At 47.7% G+C, this 15,747-nt stretch overlaps 1 protein-coding gene across 1 annotated transcript in view; it reads right to left on the bottom strand.

The window, feature by feature from the left end:
- Positions 1-11,567, bottom strand: part of LOC137571198 (cytochrome P450 2K4-like) — a 44,642-nt gene extending 33,075 nt beyond the window's left edge. The window contains exons 1-2 of the mRNA XM_068280023.1: positions 11,391-11,567; positions 59-221 (exon numbers count right to left, since the gene is read on the bottom strand). Coding sequence (XP_068136124.1) covers positions 59-221; positions 11,391-11,567 — 340 coding nt within the window. The remainder of the gene's footprint in view (positions 1-58; positions 222-11,390) is intronic.
- Between the last annotated feature and the right edge of the window lie 4,180 nt (positions 11,568-15,747).

Raw genomic sequence — 15,747 nt, forward strand, 5'->3', positions numbered from 1 at the left:
CAGTGTCACCGACTCACCACAGACCTCTTTTCCATAACTAATACCAAACCTTTCTCACCATTTCCTTTATCCAGTTTCTCCAATATTGGAACATGAGCTCTTTCTCCAAACTCCTCAGCACGATTGACAAGAGCGTTCTTCACTGTCTCGTACCCGCTCAGCACCACCATCTTCTTCCTGCCCATCTGGATGCTGAACACCGAGCCGTAGGTTTTTGAAAGCTTAAATAGAAAACAGATGTCACAACATCGGCAAATCAGTAGTTCTGTGCCTGCGCAGTAAGCCGCGGACAACGTGGGCTTGATTGACAGTGCCGCTTCACACAGGCGCAGTAAGGACGACCTCGAGGTCGGCCTCTGCACTGTGCAGGGAGACCGGGACGGCGGCGGAGAGCGGAGCAGTCATCGTGGGACAGTCGGCTGCAAGGGACTGGAGAAAGCCCCAGGTAAGTAAAGCATAGTTTTTATTAATTTTACCTGATGATTCCTTTAACCGCTTCTAGACACCTGCAATTGAAATCTACCTCCTGTTTTGATGCTCTAATACCTGCCAGGGTGTAGATTTCACATCCCTGGCACTTCCCCTGCATGTTCTCACTGCTTTGTAGCTCCCGCCCATCTCGTTGCTGTCTCCCCACCCCAGCTAACTCACCCTGCCGTCTCTATGACAGAAGAGTTCTGTGAGCCGGTCAGGAGCCGATTTCATTGGCTCCTGACTCTGTCATCAATGTAACAAGGAAAAAGATAATCGAGAGCCCCCAATAGTGTATTACTGTGGTATAATTAGCATAGGTGGAAGGACAATACAAGTTGTTATACTCACAAGTCTTGGTTGCCAAGATAAGGCAACCACTTCAATCGCAGTCGAGGAGATTGGACCTGTCCTCGCTCAGGTTAAAAAGTCACTCTCGTTAGAAGGAAAAAAATAGGGGTGTAAACACCCATCCACCAGGTGGATCAAATTGTGCAATAGTGTACAGAGACGCCAATAGAATAAAAATAGTATCAATTTAAAATCAATAAAATGTGGGTGGTAAGGGTGGACTTACCCGCCCAACAAAAAAACACAAGCACTAAATCAGGTGTAGTAAAAATAACATTAAATTGAATTGGTACTCCCAGTAAAAACAGTTTGCAACGCGTTTCACGGGTCCCAAGCCCACTTCCTCAGGCAAAAAAAACATATATATATTGCAGGCAGGAGCACAGTGTCCTTGTGTAGACGAGTGTGGCGCCTTTGTTTTTTTGCCTGAGGAAGTGGGCTTGGGACCCGTGAAACGCGTTGCAAACTGTTTTTACTGGGAGTACCAATTAAATTTAATGTTATTTTTACTACACTTGAATCAGTGCTTGTGTTTTTTTTGTTGGGTGGGTAAGTCCACCCTTACCACCCACAATTTACTGATTTTAAATTGATACTATTTTTATTCTATTGTCGCCTCTGTACACTATTGCACTGTCATCAATGTAAGCAACTACCATTGGCTTACATTGATCACACAATCAGGAGCCAATGAAAGCCGAGCCCCACAAGATGCCTAGGCTCCTTCGCCATCCTCTCCGGCCCCTCTGTTGTCTTCTTATCCCTACCGGTAGTCCGGGCTTCTGCGCTTGCGGGGCCCCCGTCAGGCCCTTGTGCCAACGCTAGAATGCTTGCCAGATTACCAGTGGCGATAAGAACAACGGAGCGGCCGTAGAGGACAACAAGGGAGCCCACGCACCTCATGGGTCCGGAGGAAGCCCCAGGAAATTTAAATATACCGATATTTAACATCTCAGGTTTCCTTTAAAGTGTACCAGATATGGCAATAATGGGTGTATTTATATTTTCCTGGGGCTTCCTCCAGCCTTATGAGGTGCCTGGGCTCCCTCGCTGTCCTCTCCGGCCAGGCGGCCACTACATTGTCCTGTAATCTACACCGGTAATCTGGCCAGGTGTGGCTAGTCATGTACTCCTGTGCATGCATGGCCCAGCCACGCCCGTGCCCCATGATGTTCCCGCTTCCGGGAGCATTATGTGCCTGCGCAGTACTAGTGTGCAAGCGCCGAATGCTCCCAGCTGCAGGTGCGCAGTGGGGGCGAATGGGCAGCTGAGCCACGCATGCACAGAGAAGCGCAGTGATTACTGGCGGCGATAACAGGACAACGGAGCAGCCAAAGAGGTAGTTTACACTACCTGCATCGCCCATAGACTTCCATTACCCCAAGCATCGTGCATCAAACACGGTTCTTGTGGTAACACACTGAAGGCTGTGCGTCGGGATTGCGGCAGATTGGATACATCTGGCGCATTGTAACGCAATAAGCGTGCTAGGCTCCAAACACTTGCATTGCCGTTGTGTCACCCTGGGGTAAAACAGGGTAACACAATGCACACTTGCAATGCAAGTGTAAAAGGGGCCTGGAAATTAACCAACTGTGTATGCCACATCAAATTTACAGCAAAAAGAAGCTTTTAGCTTCAGTTGAACATTCCCAAGTACATTTCACATATTTTGCTCTTAGGATCAATGCCCCTGCAGTCGTATTACTACACGATTGCTGGTGCCTCAGGAAATCCTAGTAGAAGTGATTCAGTTTCTGGTTGCTGCTGAAGCCGGCTAAACACGTATGAGGAATGTTGTCCAGCAGGAATCGGGAACCATTCCCTCGGGCAACCGTTTAGAGGCGAGGCTGTATAGAAGCATCTCTAGCCCCGCAGGCTAGCAATGTATTCTGTTACTATGAAGGGGAGGGTGGGGGGAAGTCTAGAATTAGTTATCTGAATGTTTATATAAAAAAATAAACAAATCCGGATTTCATATTAAATTGTAGTGTTAATTATTTTTCAAGGCCTGATCTGTTTTTAGTTTGAATCTGCTTTAACCACTTCAGGATTCTGCGTACGCATAAGTACGCCCCTGAATCCTGAAGCTGTTTCCATGGAAACGTCTCCGTGAACACCCTGCGAGCCTCCGATCGCGGCTCGCAGGGTAAATGTAAACACGCGGGGAACATCTTCCCCGCTGTTTACATACATACGGCGCTGCTACGCAGCAGCACTGTAAAGGAGATCGGCGATCCCCGGCCTCTGATTGGCCGGGGATCGCCGGCATCTGATAGGCTGAAGCCTATCTGAGGCGGCGCAGGACGAATTTCCGTCCTGCGCAGCCCATAATGAAGTAGAGATGTGAAGTTCGGATCTTTTCAATGATCCGGATGATTCGAATCGGATCATTGAAAAGATCCGGATCTTTGATCCGAATCTCGGATCATTTTACAAGGGAAGCATTTGGGGGTGAAATGACTAGCAGGACAGGAGAAGGGGAGGGGGGTGGACACACAGAGAAGGGGATAAGATGTACAGAGGGCAGGGAGTGGACAGAGAAGGGAGGAGGGACGAGCAGAGAGCAGAAATGTTTGTTTGCACGCAATACCCACATGCTGCAATCATATGCTTTACATATATTTCACCTATATGTTCATCTGTATACTCCCAACTCCCATTCCCCAAAGCATTCCCAGAAGTGAAGTGCAGCTGTTTAGAGCAGTGCAGGAGGATCATATTGCACAGCAATTACAGTGCCTGCCCTGTAATTGCATGCTGCCTGTAACGTTACTGAGCTGTGCCAAAAGTTTCCAATGTGTTCACTGTGCACAACTACGTAACAGACAGCCTATAATGAGCAGCATATTGCAGCCAGTATGTGTGCTCTACACATATCTGGCAGTGGCACCGATGTCCCCTCTCTCTCATCTACCTATGGCTGTGCAAGGCTGACTCCCTTTCAACAGAGCGATCCATCTCTGCTCTGCTTCCAGGACACCGCTGCCCGCTGAAAGGGGGCGTGTCACTCCTGGCCCGCCCCCTTCGCGATCCGAATCACTCATTTTGATGATTCGGATGATTCAACTCACAAAATAGATTCGGATCAAAGATCCGAATCGTTCATGATCCGGACAACACTATAATGAAGAGGGGAGGGAGGGAAGGAGGCAGAGGGAGGAATAGTGCTGCGGAGGGGGGCTTTGAGGAGCCCCCCCTCTAGGCACAGCAGCGCGGTGGCGATCAGACCCCCCCCCCCTAGCAGGACATCCCCCTAGTGGGGAAAAAAGGGGGGAAGTCTGATCGCCCTGCCTGATATCTGATCTGTGCTGCGGGCTGAAGAGCCCCCGCAGCACAGATCAGCCAAACCACCCGAAATCCGGAAGTGGTTAAAGGACAGGTGTGAGCAAAATAATAATAATAAAAAATAAAATAAAAAACAAACAAAGCAATATCTACTTAGCTTGGGGTTCCTCCAGCCCCTGGAGGCCTATCTGTCCCTCGCCGCAGCTCCAGTGTCCCGAAATCCCTCCATTGCAGATGTCGACCTCGCCAGGTCGGCATCTTCTGTGCCTGTCCCAGCACATGGCTGTGCCACTCTTGATCACGCTCATGTGGCCTGGAGCATTCTAGACAGGCACAGAAGTACTGTTTAAAAAGGTGTTTAAAAAGGTACTGCACCTGAGCCAGGCCACGTAAGCGTGATTGCGAGTATAGCCGCCCTTTGACCTGAGCAACAGGAGCAGTCGCTCAGGGCGCCGGCTTTGAAGGGGGCACCTATAGCTGGTTACCTATGCAGAGGGCACCTATAGCTGGCTATGTATACTGAGGGCATCTACACCTGACTTACTATACTGGGGGCACCTATAGCTAGCTGCTTATACTGAGAGAGGGCACCTACTCCTGGCTACCTATACTGAGGGTACCTATGGGGGGAGACTTACAACTGATTTCCTATACTGGGGGCACCTATGCTTGTCAACCTATATCGAGGGCACCTACACATGAGAGCCTATACTGGGGGCATATATACCTGGCTACCTACCTATACTGAGTCTTAGGGCATTTTTTGGGGGGAGCGCACTGTGGCTATAGCCCAGGGTGAAAATTGTCGGTGCTGTTCTATCATTCCAAATTGGGAGGAGGGGGGAGCTAACTGTCCCACTGATAGTTTTTAATAATATTCCTGAAAGGTTCTAGACTTTATTCCTTCATTTTTAAGCTGATTCAGGATAATACACTCTTTCCATCCATTTTGTAGATATTAATAGTATTTTATCTATTATACATGTGTGATGTATCATGGAGATCTGAGCATTTGGTGTGATGTGTCATGACTTCAAAAAGGTTAGGAACCACTGTCCTAGGAGGTAACTCAGGAGAAAAGGTGAATTGCATATGGGCTATTGGGCTGGTGTGTATGTATGCACACACGAAGAGGATAAAGGGGGGGCACAAAAATCATGTTTCGCTCAAGGCGCTGTGAAACCTAAGGCCGGCCCTGATTGCGAGCGATGCGGCCTCGTGTTTATGCAGGAGCAGAAGATGCCGACCTGGCGAGTTCAGTATCTGCAACGGAGGGGATCCCCGGGCACCGGAGCTGTGGCGAGGGGCAAATAGGCTGCGAGAGGCTGGAGGAAGCACCAGGTAAGAAGATCTTGCTTTTTTTTAATTTATTTTGCTCGCACCTCTCTTTAGTTTTTGAGCTACAGCTGATACAGAAAAACCTCCTTCTGGTCCTTATTCAATCAACTTTTCGACCGAGTTCTCCAAGGACATTATTTTTTTTCCCTCCACAGCTATTCTTCCAATCAGAATACTTCACTACTGTCACAATTACTGTGACAATAGCGATTTGCAGGCTGTGTTACGTTGTCCTGGGGCACGAGCCAAAAATCCCATGGAGCAGGAGAGATTGGCCAATGGCAGAGCAGCACCAGCTTCCTCCCAACCAATGCTGGTGATGCTCTGTAGCCAACCCCCCATCCACGCTACAGGAAACAGCCTGTAGTGTGGATCGGGGGGTTGGCCCTAGAGCTACGCAGCCGCACTCGCGGCTAAGCGGACTGCGCGGCCATCTCATGCGGCCATCTCATGCGGCAATCCTTGTGCAGGCAGAAGAGCCCAACCCGGGCCGTGAGGTCGGGAGCTGGCCCGGGGGGCTATTGAGTGGCGGGGACCGGGCGGAACGGCACGGAGGGCGCGGACGACGTCCTCCATGCCTTAAAATAGGATGCATGTAGTTAACTTTTTTTTATCATTTGGCCTCGGAAGTCCTTTAAGTAGCTAGAGATGCCCCCAACTGAAGTGAGATCTCATCAGTGGAATACAGAGAGCTGGGTGAGTAACCTTCATTTACACTCTGCTCAGGACTCATAGTTAAAGAAAACCTGTAATGAGAAAAACCTCCCCTGGGGGGTACTCACCTCGGGTGGGGGAAGCCTCCGGCACCTATTGGGGCTTCCCCCATCCTGCTCGGTCCAACTGCGACGGCGAAAATCCTCCCAGTACGGCAGGGATGTAAATATTTACCTCCCGAGCTCCAGCGCAGGTGCAGTATCGGCCCTCCGCTCAGAGATAGCGGAAATAGCCGATTGCTGTCGGGCCGCTCTACTGTGCAGACGCAAGTCTCCTGTGAAGTAGAGCGGACCCGGCGGAGATCGGCTATCTTCACCTATCTCCGTGCGGAGAGCCGCAACAGCGCCCCCGCTGGAGCCAGGAAAGGAAAATAAATCATCGCTTATCAGCCTTGTTGAGGGAGGATTGCGGGACACTTCGGGGGAGCCAGTGCTGGACTGCCTGCAGCTACAGCGGAGGTGGAAGCCTTGTTGGGACCCTGAGGCTTCCCCCTACTGAGGTGAGTACCCCCCAGGGGACTTTTTTTTTTGTTACAGGCTCTCTTTAATGCAGGAGTGAGGCCATAGCCGGCCTTTGACCTGAGTGACCGGAGCGGTCGCTCAGGGCGCCGGCATCCAAGGGGGCGCCTTTAGCTGGTTACCTATACTGAGGGCACCTACACCTAATTCCTATACTGGGGGCACCTATAGCTGGGTACCTTTACTGAGGGAACCAACACCTGGCTACCTATATTGGAGGCACCTATGCCTGGCTACCTATATTGAGGGCACCTACACATAAGATCCTATTCTGGGGGCACCTATACCTGGCTGGCTACCTACCCATAATGAGTCTGAGGGCTTTTTTTTGGGAGGGGGGGGGGGGCACACTGCGGCTATAACGTGTGGTGCAAATTGTCAGTGCTGTGCTATCATTTTAAATGTGGGGGGGGGGGAGCTAACTGTCCAACTGATTGTTTTTATTATTATTCCTGAAATATTGTAGCCTTCATTTTTAAGTGTGTTCAGGATAATGCACTCTTTTTATTATTATTATTATTTATTAGATTTATATAGTGCCAACATATTACGCAGCGCTGTACAATAAATAGGATTACAGACAATGATAACAGGGTTGACAGAACAATACAGGTAACAGACCATAGATACAACAATACAGGTAATAGCGATAAGATACGCAACACAATGCAGATAATAGTACAATGCCAGATCATAAACTGGAATGGTAGTGGTAAAAAATTACCAGTTCCAAATTCTGGGTAAAGTGCACACAGTCAAGTATGATACACAAGGGAAGAGGGCCCTGCCAAAGGCTTACAATCTAGAGGGAGGGGCTGGTGACACAAAAGGAGGGGGTGCATCAAGAAGTTATTGGCAGAAAGGATTAGGGTAGTGTTGAGTTGATGTAGGCCTCCTTGAAGAAGTGAATTTTGAGTGCTTTTTTGAAGGTGTTGAAGGTGGGAGCGAGCCTGATGGGCAGCGGGAGAGAGTTCCACAGGATAGGGGCAGCTCTAGTGAAGTCTTTCCATCCATTCGTGGTTATTAACCTCCCTGGTGGTTTGTTAAAATCCACCAGGGGGCAGCAAATACCTTTTTTTAATTTTTTTTTTTTTCATGTAGCGAGACAATGTCTCGCTACATGATAGCCGCTGCTGAGCGGCATCCCCCCAGGACCTCCGATCGCCTTCAGCGAACAGAGATCAAGAGATCCCGTTCAAAGAACGGGATCTCTTGGAGGGCTTCCCCCGTCGCCATGGCGACGGGGCGGGATGACATCACCGACGTCATCGACGTCGTGACGTCAAAGGGGAATCCGATCCACCCCTCAGCGCTGCCTGGCACTGATTGGCCAGGCAGCGCACGGGGTCTGGGGGGGGCTCGGGCTTACCACCAGGGAGGTTAATAGTATTTTTTCTATTACACATATCTGAGCATTTGTGTCACAACGTCAAAAAGGTTAGGAACCACTGTCCTAGGAGATATCTCAGGAGAAAAGGTGAATTGCATATGGGCCTGGGTGTGTGTGTGTGTGTGTGTGTGTGTGTGTGTGTGTGTGTGTGTGTGTGTGTGTGTGTGTGTGTGTGTGTGTGTGTGTGTGTGTGTGTGTGTGTGTGTGTGTGTGTGTGTGTGTGTGTGTGTGTGTGTGTGTGTGTGTGTGTGTGTGTGTGTGTGCGTGTGCACGCATGCAGGAAGAGGATAGGGGGGGGGGCACAAAAATCAGGTTTCGCTCAGGGTGCTGTGAAACCTAAGGACGGCCCTGAGTGAGGCTCTGAGAGAGGGGAGTGAGCCGCCTTTCTGTAATCAGGTGTGCCTTATGGTAAATCCTGCCCTGGCCAGTGCACACCAAAAACAACTAGCAGATCCGCAAAATGCCAGAGGTTTTTGAAGCAGATTTCAGATCGATTCTAGGCATGTTTAGAAAGATTTTCTAAACATGCCTGGTGTTTTTTTGGAGCGTTTTTATGTAGCAGATTTTATATTTTGTTACAGTAAAGCTGTAACTGAACAGCTTCTGTAACAAAAACGCTTAGAAAACCTCTCTGATGTAGCGCTTTTCGGAGCAGTTTTCCACTTTCCTATACTTTACATTGAAATCTAAAAAAAAATGCTGCAAGACCCGGGTTTGCGTTTGGAGGAAAAACGTTTTTTTTATGTCTTTGCATTTTTCATGCGTATTGCGTGCTTTTGTATGCTTTTGCGGTTCGCTAATAGAAAACGCATATGTGCACCCGCGGAAAACGCAGCAGAATGTATGCAATTCATTAGGAAGACAACAGGAAGCGGAAACATGTCAGATATATTTACTTTTTAATTAAAATCGCAGCATAAAACGCATGGAAAACGCAACGCATATGCGTTTCCATAGGCTTTCAGTATGTGCGTTTTGACAGCCATCATGCATATTATGCAACACTGCAAGCGTCTGCAGAATGCTTACTGTAAATCGCAGGTGGAACGCTGGTCCTTCTGCGTCCCATAAACTAACATTGCTGCATAAAACGCAGCGTTTCCCACTACGCAAGTGTTTCTGCCATGTGTGCACCTGGCCATGCTGTGCCCGCCCTCTCCTTCAGCGACTCTCCAGTAAGCAGCGGTGACCCCCTGCCAGTTGTGGCCAGTCGGACGCTTCTGAGCATGTTCAGCCCCAAGCTGCGCGTTTCCAGATCACGCCCCCATTGCTGGGAGCATTATGCGCGCTAGCGATTTTCCTGTACTGTGCATGCAAAGAAAAATGCTGCTGTGCATGGGTACTTCATGGGTAGGCATGTGACTGGCCAGCTTTGAGGCGTTCACGGCTGCTGGCTAGAGGAACTTGGAAGGGCAAGACACAGGATGACTGGGAGGGGCTCCAAGAAGCCCCAGGTAAGTTGAACAGTTTTTGTTTTTTTGTTTTTCACTTTGATTACATGCCTGCCTAATATGTGGGGAGACTTTGGGTGGTGCACTACAGTGCTCAACATGGCCTGTCAGAGAGGATGGAGAGGCAGCAGAGCAGAGGCACAGAATGCGACAGGGAGGAGCATGCAGCCAGACTGCACATGCTCCGACTGGCCCTGACTGAAGGACTTTAAAGGATACCCAAAGTGACATGCGACATGATGAGATAGACATGTGTATGTACAGTGCCTAGCACACAAATAACTATGCTGTGTTCCTTTTTTTCTTTCTCTGCCTGAAAGAGTTAAATATCAGGTATGTAAGTGGCTGACTCAGACAGGAAGTGACTACAGTGTGACCCTCACTGATAAGAAATTCCCCTTTTTATCTTGTTCTTGCTCTCAGAAGCCATTTTCTGCTAGGAAAGTGTTTCATAGTTGGAATTTCTTATCAGTGAAGGTCACACTGTGGTCACTTCCTGTCTGAGTCAGGACTGAGTCAGCCACTTACATACCTGAAATTTAACGCTTTCAGACAGAGAAAGAAAAATAGGAACACAGCATAGTTATTTGTGTGCTAGGCACTGTACATACACATGTCCATCTCATCATGTCACATGTCACTTTGGGTATCCTTTAACCCCTAAATAACGGAGGGTCAAGGTGGCCCAGGAAGATGGCGAGGTAGCGATGAGCCTGAAGGGGGCTGGAGGAAGCCCCAGATATGTATAATTTATTTATATCCCCCCATCTCAGGTACACTTTAGGGAGTCGGAAGTGATTTGTAAAAGAAAAAACAAACAACACACAAAAACGGTGGAACGAGGGGACCGAGAGAGGATTGGTAAGGCTCTATAAAATCCAGGGACTTCCCTCTCCTTAGGTAAGTATCTGTTTTTCTTGTTTTTAAATTTGCTTCATATTCTATTAAAAAAAAAAAAAAAAAAAAAAAAACACTACTACTTTAGGCCTGGAACCCAATATAAATCGCAAATCGCTAGCGCAATCGCTAGCATTTTTAATTAGCGCTTTGTAAGTGATTTCATGAGCGTTTTCCGGCGATTTTGGTAGCGGTTTTCAAAAGCGTAAGCTTTTTGCCAGAGATTGTGATAGCAATTTGCGATTAGCGATTTAAATTCTGATTGGTTGTTTCAAATTATTATAATTTTTTTTTACAGTTTGTAGTAATTTAGAAATTACACACAAATCGCTATGTGTAGCGATTCATGAGTGATTTGCCAGCGCTTATATACTTTACATTGAAGATCGCAGTTGCCACTGTGTAATTTGTTACATTTATTTATATTGGCAGAGCGTTTAGGGAAATCGCTAGCGATTTAAAGCAATCCCTTAATGCTCAGTGGGTTCCTACCCTTACTCAAGTAAACTGAGCTAACGATACTGGCCATATACTATCCAATCTGATTGTACAATCTTTATTCAATGTTAGAATAAAGATGCAGTTGAAGGACCTTTTTGAAAATACATCAAATTTACATCCAGTCTCTTATGCGTGGTACACATCATGCAATTTCCAGTGAGATGCCCAAACCGCCAATCGAGAAAGGGATCAATTTCAGATTAGCAATGTACAAATGTGATCCTGTCACGAAATTGTTGATTCAACCCATCAGTCTGATGGGAAATTGCATGAGGTTTGCCAGGCATAAGTCCTCAAAACGTTGGCTAAAATTTGTAGAAAGACTGCAAAATCTGATTGCTTTATGCATGAGCCACCTTACTACAGACAAGAAGGCAATATGCAAGGTTTGATTGGCTGCTGCAGAGGATGTGTGCATACCATGCAATAACAGGTCACATGTATAATAAACATTCCCCAGATGTTACTTACCTCCATCAGAGTCAGGTAGGGCCTCTTCAGATTGATAATATGCAGGTTCCCGATCAGCGGCAAAGGCCGGGGGCCAGGGGGAAAGTTTTTGGGAGTTTTGACAAAAAGGAATTCATAAATGAACCTGATTACTGATGCCACCAGGAAGGTGAGCACTGCAGATGGCAGGAGATCCATGGCTGCTGCAGTGCACAGCAGAGTGAGCTGATTTCACAATGTGCTACTGAGATACTTGTCTGTTCTCTGTTGTCTCCACACCTCTGGCTCTGACTGACCCCACCCACATTTCCTATCTACTGAAGTATATAGACTCCGACCCCTCCACATTCCCTATCTACTGAAGTATATAGACTCCGACCACTCCCACATTCCCTATATACTAGTGCACAGCCTGTCCTGCTATGACCTGTAGCAGAGAGATATACAAGGGCTAAACTGGACCCAATATTTATACATTATTTATATTCTTCCTAAACTCTTCTATACTATTCTCTCCATCCTCTCTGTGGGCCGGATGGACAAACGGCAAAGTAAGGGTGGTCGGAAATGCCAATTCTCCAATTCTGTAGAAATTCCGATTTCCGCCAATGCAGATTACCAATTTTAGATTTTCAAGTTCCGATTTCTGAGTAGTATTTTTTTGTCCTTTACATTCTCTGATTGGCCAAATACTTCCGAGTTTACTCTGCATTCTCTGATTGGCCCAATGCTTGCGAGTACCGGTACTGTGATTGGGCTACATTTACCGAATTGAGGTAATGAAGTATTTCGGCAGAAATCCAATTTCCGATCGGAAATGCAGAAATTTCAAGTCCGCGAAATATGAATGAGCATCCCTACTGCCAAGCAGTAGGGACAGATCCGTAGCTGAATGACGTACCACTAAACGTCTTCCCTTTGTGTGTTAGTACCACAGGTTGCTACCCGGTTTATCATGTTCAGAATGCACTCACATCCTTAAAGAGACTCAGAGACTAGTCTTAACCTCCCTGGCATGTTTTTTTTCCACCTAATTGTTTTTTTTTTATCATGTAGCTAGCCTAGCTAGCTACATGATTCCCCCCTCCCTGCTCCCTCCCTCCTACCCTTCTGATCGCCCCTGGCGATTAAACCCATCAGGAAATCCCGTTCTGGCGACGAACGGAATGACGTCATCGACATCATTGACGTCAGGGGGAGTCCCGATCCACCCCATAGCGCAGCCTGGCAGTGGTTGGCCAGGCTGCGCAAGGGGTTTGCGGGGGGCCCCTCTTTCACGGCAGATCAGCGGCGAGCGGCGGCGATCAGGTAAGACAAGCAGCTAGCAAAGTGCTAGCTGCGTGTTTAAAAAAAAATATGCAAATCGGCCCACTAGGGCCTGAGCAATCCAGCACTACGTTACTGAACGAGCTGAGCTCGTCCGTAACGCCCAGGAAGTTAAGCTAGTTTTTTACTTACCCGGCTGCATCCCTCACCGTCCTCCTGTTCAGCCATGGTGAGCCCCGGTAACAGGCTCAGTGGCGTCAATACGGATCTACTCTACTGTGCATGCACTGTAGGTTCGCGCATGCACAGAAGACCCTGACTGGTTTCGACTGAGCCTGTTACCGGGGCTCACCGGAGCTGAACGGGAGGTCGCAGGAGAAAGGCGAGGGATGCAGCCATGCTTATGGGGCTGGAGGAAGCGGGGCTGTACCGTTTTTCCTGATTTACCACTGCTTGCTTTCAGACAACCTCCCAATTTGAGACAAATGATTATCAGAAGGGCATTATCTACACCAGAAACTCCAGACACATTACCCTGCAATAACGCAAGGTGTGAGACCTGCCCTTATATCTTGTGCACAAGCCAAATACAAATACCAAACTCACAGAAAAATCATCAAACATCAGACCAATTTTCCTGTGAGTCATCCAATGTTGTATACTGTAATGATCTGCTCTGCTGTCTGCACAGGCAGAAAGCTTTTTGACCATTTTGTAGGTCTGAGTGCTGCAGGTCCCTGGAAAGGAGACCTGTCTTCGCTCTGCAACTTGCTGAGCTGCTGCTCTGGTGAGGAATTTGCATCCACTTGGCATGCAAATTGCTTAGCTGCTTCCTTTGATGGCTTGCAGTATAAATACCATTTCCTCCCAGAATTCCTTGCTGGTCATAAAGGTTTGATCCTGATAGACTTACCTTGTGTCTCAGCCCTCTGCATATTGTTTGCTAAGATTATCTTAGAGTAATCCTTGGGAGTGCACTAGCATTCCTTCTAGCGTAGTTAGGTTGTTGATTATCTGTATTGCCTAGTTCTGTCTTGTCTGTTGCGATTGTCTTGTCGCCAGCGGCGGTCGACAGGAAATCGTTCTGTCTGTTGGGATCGCATTCGCCCTAGCGGTAGAGGCGGTGGTTCCTTCTGTACACTGTCTTAGGGGTGCAAGCCAGAGCAGCGGTTGCTACTGGTTGCTCCATCTGTCTGTCTGTTTGGATCGCATTCGCCCTAGCGACAGAGGCGGTGGTTCCTTCTGTACTCTGTCTGGGAGTGTAGGCCAGAGCTGCGGTTGCTACTGATTACTCCTTCTGTCTGTCTTGTCTGGATCGAACGCTTGCTGTAGTCTCGGTGAGGTAACCATTTAGCAAGCGTTCGCGTTCTCTATTAATTTTCGTGTTACTTTGGTTAGTCAGGGTTGGTACGCTTTGTCGCTATTGCGCTTCTCGTGTGGCGACCATGCCGTGCACGGGCTTTGTCACTATTGCGCTTGACGTGTGGGGACCTCGTGTAGTTAGTCCTGTCTGTTCCTTTGCTCTGTCTTAGTTGTGTGTTCACCGTCGCCGGGTGGCGACTAGATTGGTGGACACACATACATTCTGTCGCTGTGCTCACTCTCTCTCTAAGGGCTATCTTGCCCTGCATTGCTGCAACTCGTACAATTCCCATCTGGCATCTGTGGCAGTGCAGAGGGGTTGTTCCTCTGCACTCCACAGCTCCATCTGCCGGTGGGAATTTCCCTCTACAGGTACATTGCACCAAAGCTGGGTTCTGTTGTTTCATACGCTTGTGGAGGATTTCCGCAGTGTCAGCGCACATCTTGTGTGCTGACCTCGGAAATAATTCCCCAATCGTTGCAGTATGACCAGCCAAACCAAAATTCCCAGTGTAGGGGGAACTTCCGATTTGTACGATTTTTCTCAGGCCTCATTACCCGAAGCAAAAGCATATGTGGATCCTATGATAGGTAGAATTATACAGTATATTAAAGCAATAAGAAAATCTATGCATGTTCCTGATCCCAACCCGTATGAGTGTTTCCTTGATAGAGGGTTGTTTGAGCCTCCATTCGCTCCGTGGGAGATTGGGGCTTTGATTGAGGCGTTCGAGTTAGATTGGAAAGCGTTTTGCGATTTTTACATTGCAGAAAGCAAAGAGATTCTTAATGCTTGTATCGATTCTGTGTACACTTTGATTGAATCTGATGAGTGTGACGAGTGTGTTGTGGATCTGGTGATTTATGTGTGACAGACGATTTTGGATGAATTTCACGCACACCAACCAATTGATTCCAATAAAGAGACACCCTTATTGGATGATTGTTCCTGCCTTTCTGGGGTAAAGCAAGTGAGTGTTGACACCTGTATGAATTCTGAAAGATTTTCTTCTGCTTTTATGGAGTTTGAATCTGTGCGATCTAATGCCTGTTTCTCAGGTGTTCCTGTGAGCCTGCCCTGTACCATGAATGAAAATATTATGTCCACTCGCACTGACATTTGTGAGTCCCTTTCTTGCTCTGAAGAAAGTACTGACTCTCTACCCTGTACTCTGGATGAATCAATATTGCCTTGCATAAAATCTCCTGCATTGAGTCTAGAGGCTCGTTTAGGTATTGCAACTACTCTCACCTGTCCTTCTGCGAGTTTGGAATTGTAGTCTAGTGAGATTAGAGTCAGGGAGTCAGTGTTTGTTCCTGTAGATATTCCTGTGCATCCTGTTCTTGATGATGAAATTCAGCCTCAGCATATTGTAGAACCATCCCTGGGACATTTGCCCAGTCCGCAAGATGTATTTGATGCTTTGCTCTGTAACATGGATAGTTCAGAATCCTCGAAGACTTTGTCAGAAAACTTGGGAAATGATGCTCCTGAGGTTTTGTTTGATGTTCTGGAGGTCTCCAAGTTCCTCCCAAAGGGTGCCGAACTTTTGGAAGATGCCTCCTGCCCCCCAGATCCTTCTGAGGTATTGCCCACTTCAGTAGGCATTGCTGTTATGCTGACTACTTTTGCAGCTCTTGTGGAGCTTCAGTCATGCGTAGTCAATTATGAGTTTTGGTTAGATACAATTACAGTCACAGAGACTTCTAAGTCTGAGTCCAAGTCTTCTTTTGAAAGACCAGTACTTGT

This window comes from Hyperolius riggenbachi, chromosome 4 (genome assembly GCF_040937935.1).
Source record: "Hyperolius riggenbachi isolate aHypRig1 chromosome 4, aHypRig1.pri, whole genome shotgun sequence".
Taxonomy (NCBI): Eukaryota; Metazoa; Chordata; class Amphibia; order Anura; family Hyperoliidae; genus Hyperolius; species Hyperolius riggenbachi.